The following is a 14,750-nucleotide window of genomic DNA, read 5'->3' on the forward strand; positions in this document are numbered from 1 at the left end:
GACTTTTTTTTTGCTGTGACGTTGCAGTCTGTTTGTAACCGTACCTTGGAAATTAATCTCCCACACCGAAGTTCCAGACTAATATCTACACAGTGATATTAGTCTGGCCATGCCAGGCTATTGTATATCTGCTATTTTTGAATAGCCAACGCTAAAATCTAAATGACAAAGCATGCTTTCCCGGTTTTAATGGGTTAACTGAAATCACACTATAAAAAACATACCCGTAAAAAAATACATGCATTCCTAGTGTCCTAATTTGTAAGCCGCTCCCCTCACCATGCTGGATGATTCCGTGTTCCAGTAGCCTTCGCCCCAGTTGCTCCGCCTCCTCCCGGGTTGCCATCTCACCCTCCTGAAGAAGCCAATCGATGAACTCTGAAGCAACCACTGTCCGCTCAAAGGGGACGCCCTCCTCCTCCCTGCTCTGCAATAGGCTGTTCTCTGTGATCATCATCAACCTATGAGGAGAAAGCAGACGGACACATTCTCACATTAGGTTAAAAAGCAGTGGTTCTCAAACTTGTTCATGTCAAGGACCCCCAAATTAATTATGTATTTGAATGTTGTGTGCCAAGAAACCTTATACAAGATTTGTGTTTTAAAAATATTCAAACATTTTTCGTGATTTATTTGTCCATCTACAAGCTCACAACAAAGTCACGCTGCGACACGTTGTGAGCTTATATGTCGACTATTTTCAAATAGCTGATGTACTGCATAGGTTTATTGTGGTTAAACTGATTTTGATGCAACATTAATTCATTTTGTTAGGGACCCTCTGGAACCCCTCGAAGGATAATCAATGTTGAGCGTGAACATGAACAACTGTATTAAGTCAGCCAAGAGTATAAATGCAACATCATTTTGACATTTCACACAGTTGCTTGGTGTTCCACTGACATAGCAATGACTTTTGCCGGAGATTTTTAACACTTGGAAGGTTTTCAAAAATAATGGCGCTAGAGTGTCAGCAGATACATGGAGTACATTGCAGAAACAAGGAGTACATTGCAGAAACATTTACTTTTTTTATATCAATAAAAAGACGCCTATACATGTCCAAGGCACCCCATGGTTTTGATATAAAAGACGTGTATACACTTCCAAGGTCAATATTGTGTTAAATGAGCCATGTCACTGTGCCGGATAAACATTAAGCTACAAAATGTTTGACTGAATGTGACTGTGTAATGAAGTTGATGAAACATTTGCTCGTACTACGTTTTTTCATGTTCATACAAGCACATCTCACAGCAGCACATGCATTTTATTCACAGAGCATGTGTGTCCATCCGGTCTGCCAAACAGGGACCATATGAGGCGAGGTCACTAAACACAGCTGGGTGGCATTAGATATCACAAAAGCACACACCCGCCCGCATGCACACACACACACACACACACCTACACAAAGCAGAGTCATCCTCATCAATAAGGCAGTCTTTAAATAATCAGACACTAGCGTGTACATGCCCAAAACATAAAACAATTAACCCTACTTGTGCATGTTCAAGCTTGTACTGTTATGGGTTATAAGTTAACAGTTAAGAGTTTCGAAAGGCTGTGTCCTCCTGGCACATGTAATCTACCCTCATGACTGGTTTTCCTCAGCAGAGCCATTGACTGAAATCCGTAATCATCAATCAGACAATACTAGCCAATTTGAATAACATCACATTATTAGGGGTAGGGTGAATCTGGGTTCATGAAGAGATACATCTCACATTTGGATGCAAAGTTAAGAAAGTAAGCAGTTCCAAACAAGATATCTTGTTAAATCTTTACACGTTCAGAGTGTAATTAACAGTGAAAAACAGCTCCATCTCAGTTGACATTAAACCTGGTCTGTTTTGTCAGTCTTATCAGTGATTAAACTCAGTGGACCGTACGTTGCCCTTCAGGGCTGTAGAGATATACCCATCACATGGCTTTGGTATCAGTGCTTGGCAATGGAAAGTCTCCCCAGTTAAAGTAAAGGTCAAGGTAATCTTATGTATCCTATATAATCATGATTGATGATGATGGCTTTGTGATTAAAATCCTTGCTTCACATACATCATAAGGCTCTTTTTATAGTTGATACGAATGATTCAAACTCAAAACAGGTGGCCTGGGCATGCCGAGTGGTCCAGGCACGAGTCACGAGTTTGAGTCCCGATCCCGCCATGCCAAAGCGCCAGCGCTTGCCCAGCAGTCTGCTGTCACCCAGGTGGATGTGTGCACGCATCTCGCCCTCAGGCGTCTTATTGGTAACTATAATACATAGGCTAATTGTAAGAATAGTTGTATAATAGTTGTATTAACTATAATACATAGCATTAAGAACTATAATACATGGTATTATAAACTATAACAAATTGTTTTATTAATTTTTTTAAACATTGTTGGATTAATAAAATTGCTATCATTTGATTTGGAGTGCTGCCATTACCACTCATCTGGTTGTATCTATTATACTGTACATACAGTAGTTGTATTAAGAATGAATGCATGGTTGTATCTATTATACATAGTTCTATTAAGAATGAATGCATAGTTGCATTAATAACTAATACATTTTATAGATTCTTCCCCAAAAAAGGATCATGACACAACATTTGTTGCAAGCCTATTCATCAAGGGCTGGGGAAAGATTTACACCCAGCTTTTAATAATTAAAAGAATCCTGTGATCAAGTGTACACACACTCAGGAGTGGTAAGGTCATTCAGCCATGTAAAGTAAACACATTTCAGCTAATATGGTTTATGTAGGGCAAGATATGTCCTACATTCACAGTCAACCTGGTAACGTAACCTACAAATGTGTAGGTTACGTAGGTAGGTGTAGGTTTAAGAGCTTGTGGACACTTTATTCATGTTATACCATAAAGCAATGGTATAACATACAGTAAACATAGGGCTAATACTTTTTAGGTAAGGGATTCATTCCCTACAGGGCCAGTCATACAATACAATTAACCCAATTCTAAGGATTGCAATTGCAGAGTGCAGATTCTCCACCAGGTCGGGTTTTCTACCCAGCGCTATGCCAGTCGTGGGATACAGCCTTCAGGACACAAGAAGCTGTGGTGGGAAATAAGAGTTTGCACTGACAGACAACTGCAATATGGTGCAACCTGCGTACTTGCGTGTGTGGCCCTCCCTATGAACAGAAGTGAATTGGAGGTGTGCTCTATAGAAGCCCACAAGGGCCACACATTTTGAAAGTTGATCTTAGCCAATCGGAGTGGAATACGAAAAATCTGACTAATACATCTGGATCACATGCCTATTGCCACCAGAAACAACGTGTACCGATTTGAGTGTGTTTTGGACGAAATCTGTAGGAGCAGTAATGAAGAAAATATATGGGCGTTACATCATGATCCAAGGAATTACTTTTTTTGTTTTTTACTGTACTGTACAACCTCAGACATCTACAAAGACTTAAGAGTTCTGGGAAAATTGAAAGTGTGGTTGCTGATGTATGCTGATGTATTGACCCACATGGCGTCATAAAAAGTTGATGGAATGGAATGTTTATCTACAATAAAGTCATGCAATAACTGTAGTCTGGTTGCCTCTGGCAACCGCACAATACATACAACCAACATGACCATACCTCATCCAATGTATCCAACCAATGCTCCCCAAGCCAAGCCATGTGGACCATAGGCCTATCTCCTGTATACCAATTTATAGTCTTTGATATGAGTCAACCGGGAATTCAACCCTGACCTCCAAGTACCAGGGCAGAGACACGCTAACCACAAGGCCACTGGTAACATTTAAAGCATAGCATGTGCAAAACATAAGGTTGAAACCCACCTCACTCATAGCTCACCCATTTAATCTATACTGTATGATGGATGAGGCATCTTTTCGAACAGGATAACATGTCGACATGAAACTTTATTCAATTTGTTGGGTACTGGTCACACCAACAGTTAAGAAGATATCTACTGTATGCACACATTACACAAACTACAACAGGATGAATGCCACTGAGATAACCTAGTAGTTGGTAAGTGAGAAATGTAGAATATGGTCAAAAAAAAAGATTTGAAGCATTTAAGCAGTGTTACTTACTAGTCTTACATACAAAGCACTATCCATGACTCTCCAGCTGGCACATTGTTGCCATCAGGCAGAAACTTTGTATCTCCATATTTATGTATAGGGCATTAATATGTTTTTTCATAAATGAATGTCCTGCTACTTCATCACACAAGAGTGCTATGATGCAATGCATATATCTGCTATGTTCACTATTTTAAAATGATTTTAAAATAATGATAAGAATGAAACGGTTTTGGACATACAAGGTTTCCACCAGACAACAACGACATATGGAAACATTACAACCTAATCGCAAGCAGGGAGGGAAGCTAAGCATTTTTAAGCAGGAATTAACTGTAGTGCCGCTGTGTCTAATGCTAGAGAAACACCAGTGTGAACCGAGTGGTGCAACTCCCGTCTATTGGTTCTCTGTATCGTTCCAATTTGTATCGTCCAATTTCTTCTCTGTATCGTTCCAATTTCTTCTCTGTATCGTTCCAATTTCTTCTCTGTACTCTGGTGCCCCCTACTGGTATAAATAAGTAATATACTCGTGCTCACTTATACATACATACATACAGGTACCTACCTAGGTACACGGACGTTGCTGGATGTAGGAGTGGTTGCAACACTCAAAAATCCTTGGTGATGGCCTAGCCTGGCTAATAAACCAGACCGAATCAGCCGTTGGCAAAAAAGAATTGCCTGCCGGCGGATTACTAATCCCGCGACAGTGTTGTGTGATATTAGTCTGGCTTATTAGCCAGGCTAGTGCAAAAATAAATGCAAAAATAAAATGTATAATACATTAAAGAAAACACACACACACACACACACACACACCTTTAAAATATCTTTTCACCTTCAACAGTTCATCATAAAAGGTTGTAAAACATTGTCCTCCAACCTCTGTTGCTAAGGAACGGCTGTAAAAACAAAAATATAAATTCTCTGTAGACTCAATATATGATTACATACAGACAAACGTATTATGTCACCTCATTCATGCAGCCTGCACTCTAATAATTAAAGATCTGGTATGGGTTGTGTGTGAATGTATGTGTGTCCTTGCATGCCATTTTTATTCAGGCCACAGGAAGAGTCTTTGACACATACTGTACAGGAAGTCTCTGGTGGTGATGGATGTTTGATGTGTAGTGTGTGTAAATAGTTTATGTATACTATATATTTAGATCAAAAGCCATTCCATGCTTTGAGGGAGAGCCAAGTACGGATATGACATAAGATACAAAACATTGGAGTCCAGACTATCTAGAAAGACAAATTCTTAAATATTTCTAAAATAAAACACCAGTGAACCGTCTATGACTGCTGATCATTTAAGATGAACAATGTTCATACAGTACAGTAGCTGCTTCACTGTGATTTACAAATGGATACTTTTTTTCTGTGTACTGTTGCACAATGTATCTATTAGAGTAACCAACCTGTTTTACCTGTTTATTAACAATAACTGTTTTGTTCACATTCTTATTTTAGATCCAGGAAGCAACCACAACTCATCATGGCTTCATTTCAGAAGCACCAAGCCAACTATATGTCTACTGGCAGTTAAGATTACATCCAAATCAATTCAATAAATGCAAGTGTTGACAGAGCCCATGTCACAGGCAGCACTCTGGGGGATGCTTCCGTCTCAGCACAAGGTTTTGCATTGCAGGAGTATTACAATTCAACTCTATAAGATCCAGTTCAATTATTACTGTAGATACGGTAATACCTTGACATTAACCTTTTGAGGCACTTGTCCTCTTGCACACACACATACATCTTTAGCTTTTCTCAGCTTAAGTTAATTAATAGCCCTAGAATGTCTGTGATCTAACATACATTTCATGTATTCCAAATACACAGCCATAGATCGTTTCTATCCGTGCATGGTTAACAGACTGTCCTTGTCGGGCATTTAAACGTTTTGGGAACTAGTTTCATATTAATTTAAAAGTTCTGGCAGAAAACGTATATTTAGTAAAATATCTCTACTTTTCCCCGAGCTGCACATGGACGACATTCACTCCGGCGAGGGCCCCGGAATGAGTGCAGGACTGAACATATCAAAACTTCCTTTAGGAAGCACCAATGTATGGGCCATATAAAAATAGGTGATGTGATCAATTACCACCTGTCAATTGTGTGCCCCATACGTTTGTGCTTCCCAAACATCAACTGTTCCCAAAGGAAGTTTCATATTTTCAGTCCAGGTTTTCCTTGTGTAAAAGTGGCGATATTTTACTTAAAACACGTTTTCAGCCAGAACTTTCAAATGTATATGAAACTAGAGCACAATATCTGACTCCTAGTCATAGGAATTCATTCAGAATAGATACAATATCTGACTAGACAAACACAGTAGTACAAACACAGTGCTACAAGTTTAAATGCCGACAAGGTAAGTCTGCTAACCGTGCGTGGATAGGACCAATCGATTGCTGTGTATTTGGAATACATTAAATGTATATAAGATCACAGACATTCTAGGGCTATTACCAATATTGGAAAGGTGATTATTTGGAAAGCCAGACAAAAATGCCAGACAATATTGTTGTCTGCTAGGAGCATCACAGAAAAAGTGAAACCAAGTCACTTGTCCAACGGACAATTAAGGTTTTGATGGACTTGTCCGGAAAGATGTATTACTTGTCCCGGACAAGCCTTAATGTCAAGCCCTGCCGGGTATGCAAGCAAGCAACCAACCACCAGAGCTATCTGGTAAATAGATTATGGACTTAAAAAAGAACAATGGAAACAGTACAGCTGGTGATACAGGATTAAAAAGCAACCAGAATACAAACAACAAGAATACTGGCTTTTTCCAATTTTATATTTTGGTTAGTGCACCGTATCCAGTTGACATCGTTGTCCAAATAAAGTGGTAGAGAGATGTCATATTTATTGCTGGTTCCATATGGCTGTCATGGGGACTAATCAGTCAAACTCGCAAATTGCCAGCAGAATATTGCTGACACAAACACACCCACACTAGGAACACGGTTTAGGGCTCATAATACATAATACTCTCTGCACTGATGAGAGAATCCATCAGCATCTGACTGGAAGTCTGGAACTGAGAGAAAACACTGCAATGGGTAGTTACCGGCAGAGTGTGTCATTTCACTGACGTCAAACTACTGTAAGACTAGAGGCCAATTTGTTTATGTGTTTGAATGCTTTCATCTACAGACTGAGGCAGAGTAAAGTGCACCACTATGTTTGCATGTGCTTCCTAGATTTTCTAGAGTGCATGGAACAATATACCATAAGCTAAGGAACTACAACCTCCTAAGTCAACCTGCTACAAAGAAGAGTTCCAGGACACTGAGCACAAGAAAGATGAAGAACGATTGACGGGAGACAGGATAAAAGTTGGAAATGAGAACATTACATTACATAACAGAAGATTACTAAAATGTACTAAACAGAACAGATGACGTCTCTCTTTCTACATAAACAATTAGGCTTATTCCTGCTGCTGTGAAAAAACACCATGATGGGAACAAATCAGATGACAAACAAAAGCAGAACCATTAGTGCTGTTCGCTACCCCCTGATACAGCCTGCCATTCAACAAATTAGTCACCAATCACTGAGAGCTCCCTACAATGACTGAGAGCTCCCTACTGTACTTGTTTTCATGTCCTTTTCTGGATCAGTCGAATAATTATCAATGTAATAGTTAACCTGCAATTTCAGGGACTTTATACCATAATCAAATCAAATTGCATGTTTCTCCACTTTCAAACTGGTGTCCCAATGTTGGGCATGTCATTAAATTAAATTATAATTCAAATGCAGGAAATAATGTAAATCTACAAGCACATCTACAAGCAACACATTGCATCGTGGCACATTGTGAATGTGCCACGATGCAATGTGTTGCTTGTAGATGTGCTACTTTTGCCATTTGTCATACAATGAATGAAGTATCTGTCTTAAGTAGTTAATGGACATTTTTCTAACAACTTCTGAACAAGGTTATTCACCATTAGCATGCAGTATAAGACCAAACAGCTGTTCTATCCTGTCATGGAACAGTAGTTTCACGATAGAAGAGGACTGGCATTTGCCCAGAGGCAGTACATTAAAACAGCAATAATCCACACCGCTGAAATTAAAGTAGACCTTTTGCAAATACGCTGAGGTGGATCAACACATCACTGTGTGAAAAGAACACTGATAGTAGTTATATCCCTTTGTGTTCTAGTATTTACTGACTAGCATTGCTTAATCTCCAAAGTACAGTACAATGAGTACATACTGTACATCAGGGGTGCCCAAAAGGTAGATCGCGATCTACCAGTAGATCACAAAGGCTGTGCAGGTAGATCACATGACATGGCACTAAAACATATATAATTTAAATATAAAAATATATAATTTGGCATCTGACACTTGAATTAAGGTGACTTGATTGATTGACATAAAAAATGGCCTGTTAACCCACAACAGATTACTTTGTTTTCAAGAGTGTTGAGCACAAAGATCAGTAGCATTAGAAAGCAATTATTTTCAGCAATGAGATCATAGTAGATCTTGTTGCGCTGGTCATTTTGAAAGTAGCTCTCAAGTAAAAAATGTCTGGGCATCCCTGCTGTACATAAACACACAATAGAAATGGCTCCCATGCCTTGTCACAGTGTCAGTGAAGTGTGTGTGTGTGTGTGTGTGTGTGTGTGTGTGTGTGTGTGTGTGTGTGTGTGTGTGTGTGTGTGTGTGTGTGTGTGTGTGTGTGTGTACATGTGTGCATGAATGCCGGCGTGCATGCGTGTCCTTACTTCTCATAGATCCTCTGCCCCCTCATGAAGACCTTGGATTCGCTGTCCAATGGGAACGTCCCGTCGTCCTTGCGGAAGCGATAGAACAACTTCATGTCTCTGAACTCTCGGTGCTCATCACACACTAAAGAACACAGGAAAACAAAGACACGTGAAAAAGAGGATCACCAGACAGACAGTCTCTCTCTCTTGCGCACACACACACACACACACGCACACGCGCGCACACACACACACACACACACACACACACACACACACACACACACACACACACACACACACGCACACACACACACACACTTGCTTACTTGCTTGCTCGATCTGAAACCGTACTGTACAAAGAGTGAAGAGGAACAAGTTATTGGTTATTATTGTCAATGTAATTAGAATTAATGCTCAAGGAGTGGAGATGTGCTTGGAGCTTTTTGAGGCGGCCACTTAGCACTTGTTCTCTCTTACCACAATATTATATGAAATCTAGATTGGAGAGAGACAGGGAGAGATGGGGGGAAGGGAGAGAGAGAGAGAGAGAGAGAGAGAGAGAGAGAGAGAGAGAGAGAGAGAATCAAGTATAACCTTGAACATTCAGACAGTAAAAGAGGGTGATACAAGAACACAGCCTCACCGTGGTGAATGATGCTTTGGTCTAGAAGTCTCTGCATGATCTTAATGGCTGTGTCTCTGTCCGATGCCTCCTTGTGCTCCATGAGCCAATCAATGAGCTCTTTGGCCACGAAGCAGTTTGGGTAGGTTCTCAGATGGTGGCGCCGATCTTTGATAACCTTTCCCTCATGGAGACGCAGCCTGGGTAGCACAAAAAAGACAAAATGTATTCTTTTATTGTATTATTAATTTATTATCTTACGCAGTTCTTCAGTATTAGATGACATTCATGTTTTTTGAGGGGCACTAGCCCCTCCTACTGTATATACAGGTTTAATGTTTGTCTTTAGTTCAATGTTTGTTTTGTAAACGCCATTGACAATGAAGGGAAAATGTACGTCATAACTCATAATGTGCCTCATTACGTCACATATTGTCTCTATACTGTGGGGTTTAATGTTTGTGTTGGCACCGTTTGTTTTACATCACAATTACATCACCTAATCAACATGAGTTATACTTTAATATATATTTTTATATACGGTCTGTTTATATAAAAACTTTTTTTTATAAACCTGAAGAGGAAAAAAACAGGTTCAAACTATTTGATTTAGCCGTGGTTGAATGTGCCATGAAGGTTTTATGCTGGTCTACATACAAAAGTAATCCTATAGTTGCTGCTGCAAAGAATATTTCAAAATATATGTTTTTGTATAATTCTATTGCTTGCTTGTTGTTTGTCAATTCAGTGATTTTCAATGATGAAATTAACATTTATCCTCAATAATTCATTTTGATCTGGTACATTCAACATTGTGAGATGAATGTTGTACAATAGATCATTTCTAGCCAACCTTAAACCTTACAAACAATATAAGTGAGGAATGGCTTATTCTTGACTACAACTGGGCAAACAGCTATACAGTACATCTTTCCTTGAAAGGTTTTGTAAAAACAAAGACATCTCAATATTTTTGAGGGGCACGCGCCCCTTCTATGCACAGCTTTGTGTGTTTGTGTGTATAAGCCATGTTTGTGTTTGTAGCACGCAATGTGATGATTGGATTTGCTGAGCACGGAATGTGATGTATGATGATACGATCGCCCCTTAAAAAACATCACAAGTGTGATTTTTAATTGAACACTTAATTAAAACTGTGCTATACTGTGTACTTACTCTACTACTCTACTTACTCTACTGCATATGACTATGATATGTCATGTCATGCTTCTATGGATATCCTAAATGCTGAGGTAATCTCTTCTCAAACCCACACCAATGTTTCCTGTATGTGGTTATCTGCAGGAAATCTTGGTCACAAGACATGAAGACACACATTGTCAATCGTGTACTTATAGTATACTGTACATATACAGTACTATAGGTGTATACAGTAGCTAGCTAGCATCACAATGGTTTATAATGACACACATGCTGAGAACAAACACACAACTACCCAGACCCCACACACCACCCTGCCCAGAGTATTCCCCACACACAACCCTGCCCGGACTCCACATACCACCCTGCCCAGAGTAGACACCACATACCACCCTTCCATGATCCAAGACCGACCACATGGTACTGTGGATGGTACTACCAAAATAGACATCCCTTACAGCAAGCAAAGGGGGTATTCGTTCTTTCATTTAGCCTCAGATGGATCTGCTAAAAGAACCAGGAGATCCAGAGTGGATCCACTGATTTGGATCAGGAGCTTCAAATGTTTACAGGAAGTGACTTTATTTATTCTTTCTGTGTTAGTTAGGTTTTGTAATATTAGACATTGGCATAATGTGCTTTGTTTGCATTAATACATGTGCTGACAGTATTTGTTTCACTGTGCAATATAAGGTCAGGTTAGCCTGGTAAACCATCCTGGTCGCGTGAATTCACATATTTTCATGTTTATTTATCAGGCTTCTGTACTGGCCATAGGAGCATGTCTTGAGTATACAGGGTTTGATGAGGTAAGATCAACATATGGAATGTCAGAACAGGTCAGCTCCATATATGGAGATCTAAGGGTGGTAGCGGGGACATTCTCTTGAGTGTACAGGGTTTGATGAGAGCCTCTGGCCTGTTGAGAACTCTAGTTTTCTCCGGCTGCCGGGTGCGGCTGCACTAATAACTTTTGGAGGTCCCATCTAGGGTTTGAATAGACGGGTGGGCCTGATGAGAACTCTAGTTTTCGCCGACTGCCATGCGCGGCTGCACAATTAACTTTGGGGCAGGCCCGTCTAGAGTTTAAATTGACTGGGGATTTTGAGTGACTAAATGTACGATTTCATAGTAAATAATGGCACCATTATCTCTATCTGAGAGATGGAGATAATGGTGAACAGGGATAGAATTATTCACAACAAATGCTGCAGCTTTTATTCAAATCAGCAGTTACCCCTCCAGAAAGGCAGGCTTGTCAGATCGTACCATCTAAGGAGCAGAGTACACTAGGTCACTCACCCCAACCAAACACTCCTTCATGATACCAGTCACACTCTGCCAGCTGGCATCATAATATGCCAGGGACACAGTGTGTGTGTGTGTGTGTGTGTGTGTGTGTGTGTGTGTGTGTGTGTGTGTGTGTGTGTGTGTGTGTGTGTGTGTGTGTTTTCTCCTGTGTGATTTCTCAAAGAGAATGTACATTTGAACAAACCACACTACATGACCAGACATGACTGTTACAGAAGACAGATATGTCTGTATAGAAGATGTGATGTCAGATCAGATGCAGTACAAACTGTATGGTTACTGGTTAGGCATACAGTTTCATGAAACACGTGCCATGATCTATATTGTACATGATTACATTAACCAATAGTTAATGAAGATTGTGGCCCAGCCATGGGAATATGACTATGTATGCTGTAGTTACATGGGTAGATGGAGCACACTTGTTCTGGGTGTGTATCATCTTTGTAGCCAACTAGCCATCATACTATGCTTTAAGTTAGCATGCTAGTAGAGGTATAAAGCACGTTACACAAACTGCTGCCTACAAACAACATCATCTAGTAGTTGTTCTCAATGTGTGGTATACCCCCTGGGGGTCGCCAGCAAAATAATTGATATTTCTGAACCAAAGCAGCCTTTATAACTCTGTGATATACAGTAAATGGAACCTTATGCAGGTACATATTTGTATGCCACATTTAGGCCACATTTAGGATTTTATATTATAGAATGGGATCCCATAGATTAAAAAAGTGGCAGTGGCTTAAATGCATATCAAACATATAAAACGGTTGAGAATTACTCATCTACAGCCTCCTTAATATGAAATCTATTGTGCAACCGCTGGCAGCTGGCTCATAGACCTAGCTGGCTTCAGATTGAGCAGGCTTCAGGAAGTATGTGAGTGAGCAGCAGTGGTGAGAATGGGGAGGGTACAGTACTTGTACTGTTGTACATGTATGGCTTTGTTTGACTGTATGCTGCAGTGAGGCTGAAGCCTGGAACTCGATGCATGCATGCATTGCATGCTGTGCAGCTCGCCCAATTCCAAGTCAAATTAGTCAATCAGTGCATGCCAGTTGACATTCGATTCCAGGTCAAGTGCACGTTTCAAATGTATAATTCAAGTAGATAAATGTGCACGCTGACATTTCCAGATTGTTTATGCTTTCGCAATCTGGGGCAAGTAAAACCAAACAAGGACACAAAGTAGCCTATACTGTACAGCGAAATGCGTCATCCACAGCTGGTTGTTACTAGAAGCAGCTATAAAACCAAATTACGGTATGTTCACATTTCGCACGCACGCACGCACACACACACACACACACACACACACACACACTCGCTAGCTGACAGACATCCCGACAATATTGTCAGAACGAGCTTGCCCCCGAACACGAGGCGAGCATGACAGATATAAGCATAAAATCATTGAAATGGGGAGCATGCATGCACAGGGCAGGCTGATAACGGTGCCATGGTTGGTCCGACCCTACCTCAGCTGTTCTCCCGATATGAGAACCTCGGCCATGCGCTCCAACTCAGCAGCCTTCTTCTGCATCGTATTGCCGATCCCGTCCATCTCTCTTCATTCATGGGCAAAACAAGAGACGAAATTAACCGTTTAAGAAATTAATCATTAACAAAACAAATACTGCAGAGAAGTAAACACATTAACACAATGCTGAAACGTTTTGTGAAAATCCTGCACAAAATGTTGCAAACAGAGACACACTGAATGCTTACCCTGAAAGCACCATAGAAGACAATAATTATTTGTTGGATTATTCCATTCCAGCAAATGAATGAAACAATGCACGCACTGAGAAATGACAGCCAAGATTCGCCAGCTCCACAGCAGCCAAAGAATCCGTTCAATGTCTCTTGAATCCTTATCCCAGACAAAACGTGCACACCGCCATGCAGTTCGGCCTAACTAATCATACATACATCCTCTCTGTATTGCAGAATTCCACTTTTTAGACAGAAGATGATGACTGATGGTTTAAGAAGTTTAGAGATATACTGTTCTATGTACAATCCGTTTCCTACAAGTGTTTGTTTTTCATATCACACGAGCTAACTACTAGTCTACTACTACACACAGTCACACGCTTCGCTTTCGTCCACGGTGCCGCCTGCCGATTCTCTTGACGTCACTGGGGGCGTTAACTCGGGGGCGAGGCCGAAATATTATTGGATGAGTTTGATTATTCATACAGTTACGGTTACAGTCAGAAATGCTATGGCAGTAAAACGACACGCCTGTGGTCTCCGAGGCTCAGGCTCATAGACATACTGTATGCTCAGGCTGCTCTGGCAGACGTTGGTTTTATACAGAGTACAGACACTATTTGCTGCGGGATGCTAGCCTGCATGGCTCCAAAAAAATGAAAATTCAGGCTGAGTGGAAATGATGACCGATCTACAACAAGCTCAACTTTACAGAATTAAAAACACCAACTCCAACAGCGAGTCAGTGCATGGTGAAGTCATCGTAGCCATGCAGACAACTATTCCGCTAAATTGTCACCGCGCGGCACTACATACATGTTCAATATCTTTTGTCAAAAATGTTCTTGTGGCGAGTGGGGGAGGGGCATGGGCGGAGGCGAGGCTGTAGACGGCTGTAGACCGGGGCAGCGTCTAGTGAGCTAATCTAGTGAGCTAATTTAAGACTTCCGGTGGACGATCTCTTCAAAATAAGAGTACCCTCTAGAGTATTGAAAAAAAGTTTAATTTGCACATTAAAACTACAAATTAAGCATTTAAATGATGCTATATGATGCTATAAGACACACATTATGTTTCTGTGTAAGAATAAGTAATTAAATCCTTATAATAATAATAA

General features: G+C 40.5%; 1 protein-coding gene across 3 annotated transcripts in view; it reads right to left on the reverse strand.

The window, feature by feature from the left end:
* Window positions 1–14,021, reverse strand: part of deptor (DEP domain containing MTOR-interacting protein) — a 34,512-nt gene extending 20,491 nt beyond the window's left edge. For all 3 annotated transcript variants that reach the window (XR_014569081.1, XR_014569082.1, XM_083761787.1), the window contains exons 1-5: window positions 13,646–14,021; window positions 13,396–13,485; window positions 9,464–9,642; window positions 8,836–8,959; window positions 280–461 (exon numbers count right to left, since the gene is read on the reverse strand). Coding sequence is in view for 1 of the 3 variants with exons in the window: in XM_083761787.1 (XP_083617913.1) it covers window positions 280–461; window positions 8,836–8,959; window positions 9,464–9,642; window positions 13,396–13,485; window positions 13,646–13,659 (589 nt within the window). In the remaining 2 variants the exon portion in view is untranslated. The remainder of the gene's footprint in view (window positions 1–279; window positions 462–8,835; window positions 8,960–9,463; window positions 9,643–13,395; window positions 13,486–13,645) is intronic.
* Between the last annotated feature and the right edge of the window lie 729 nt (window positions 14,022–14,750).

This window comes from Protomyctophum parallelum (assembly GCF_964188405.1).
Source record: "Protomyctophum parallelum genome assembly, chromosome: 3".
Classification (NCBI taxonomy): Eukaryota; Metazoa; Chordata; class Actinopteri; order Myctophiformes; family Myctophidae; genus Protomyctophum; species Protomyctophum parallelum.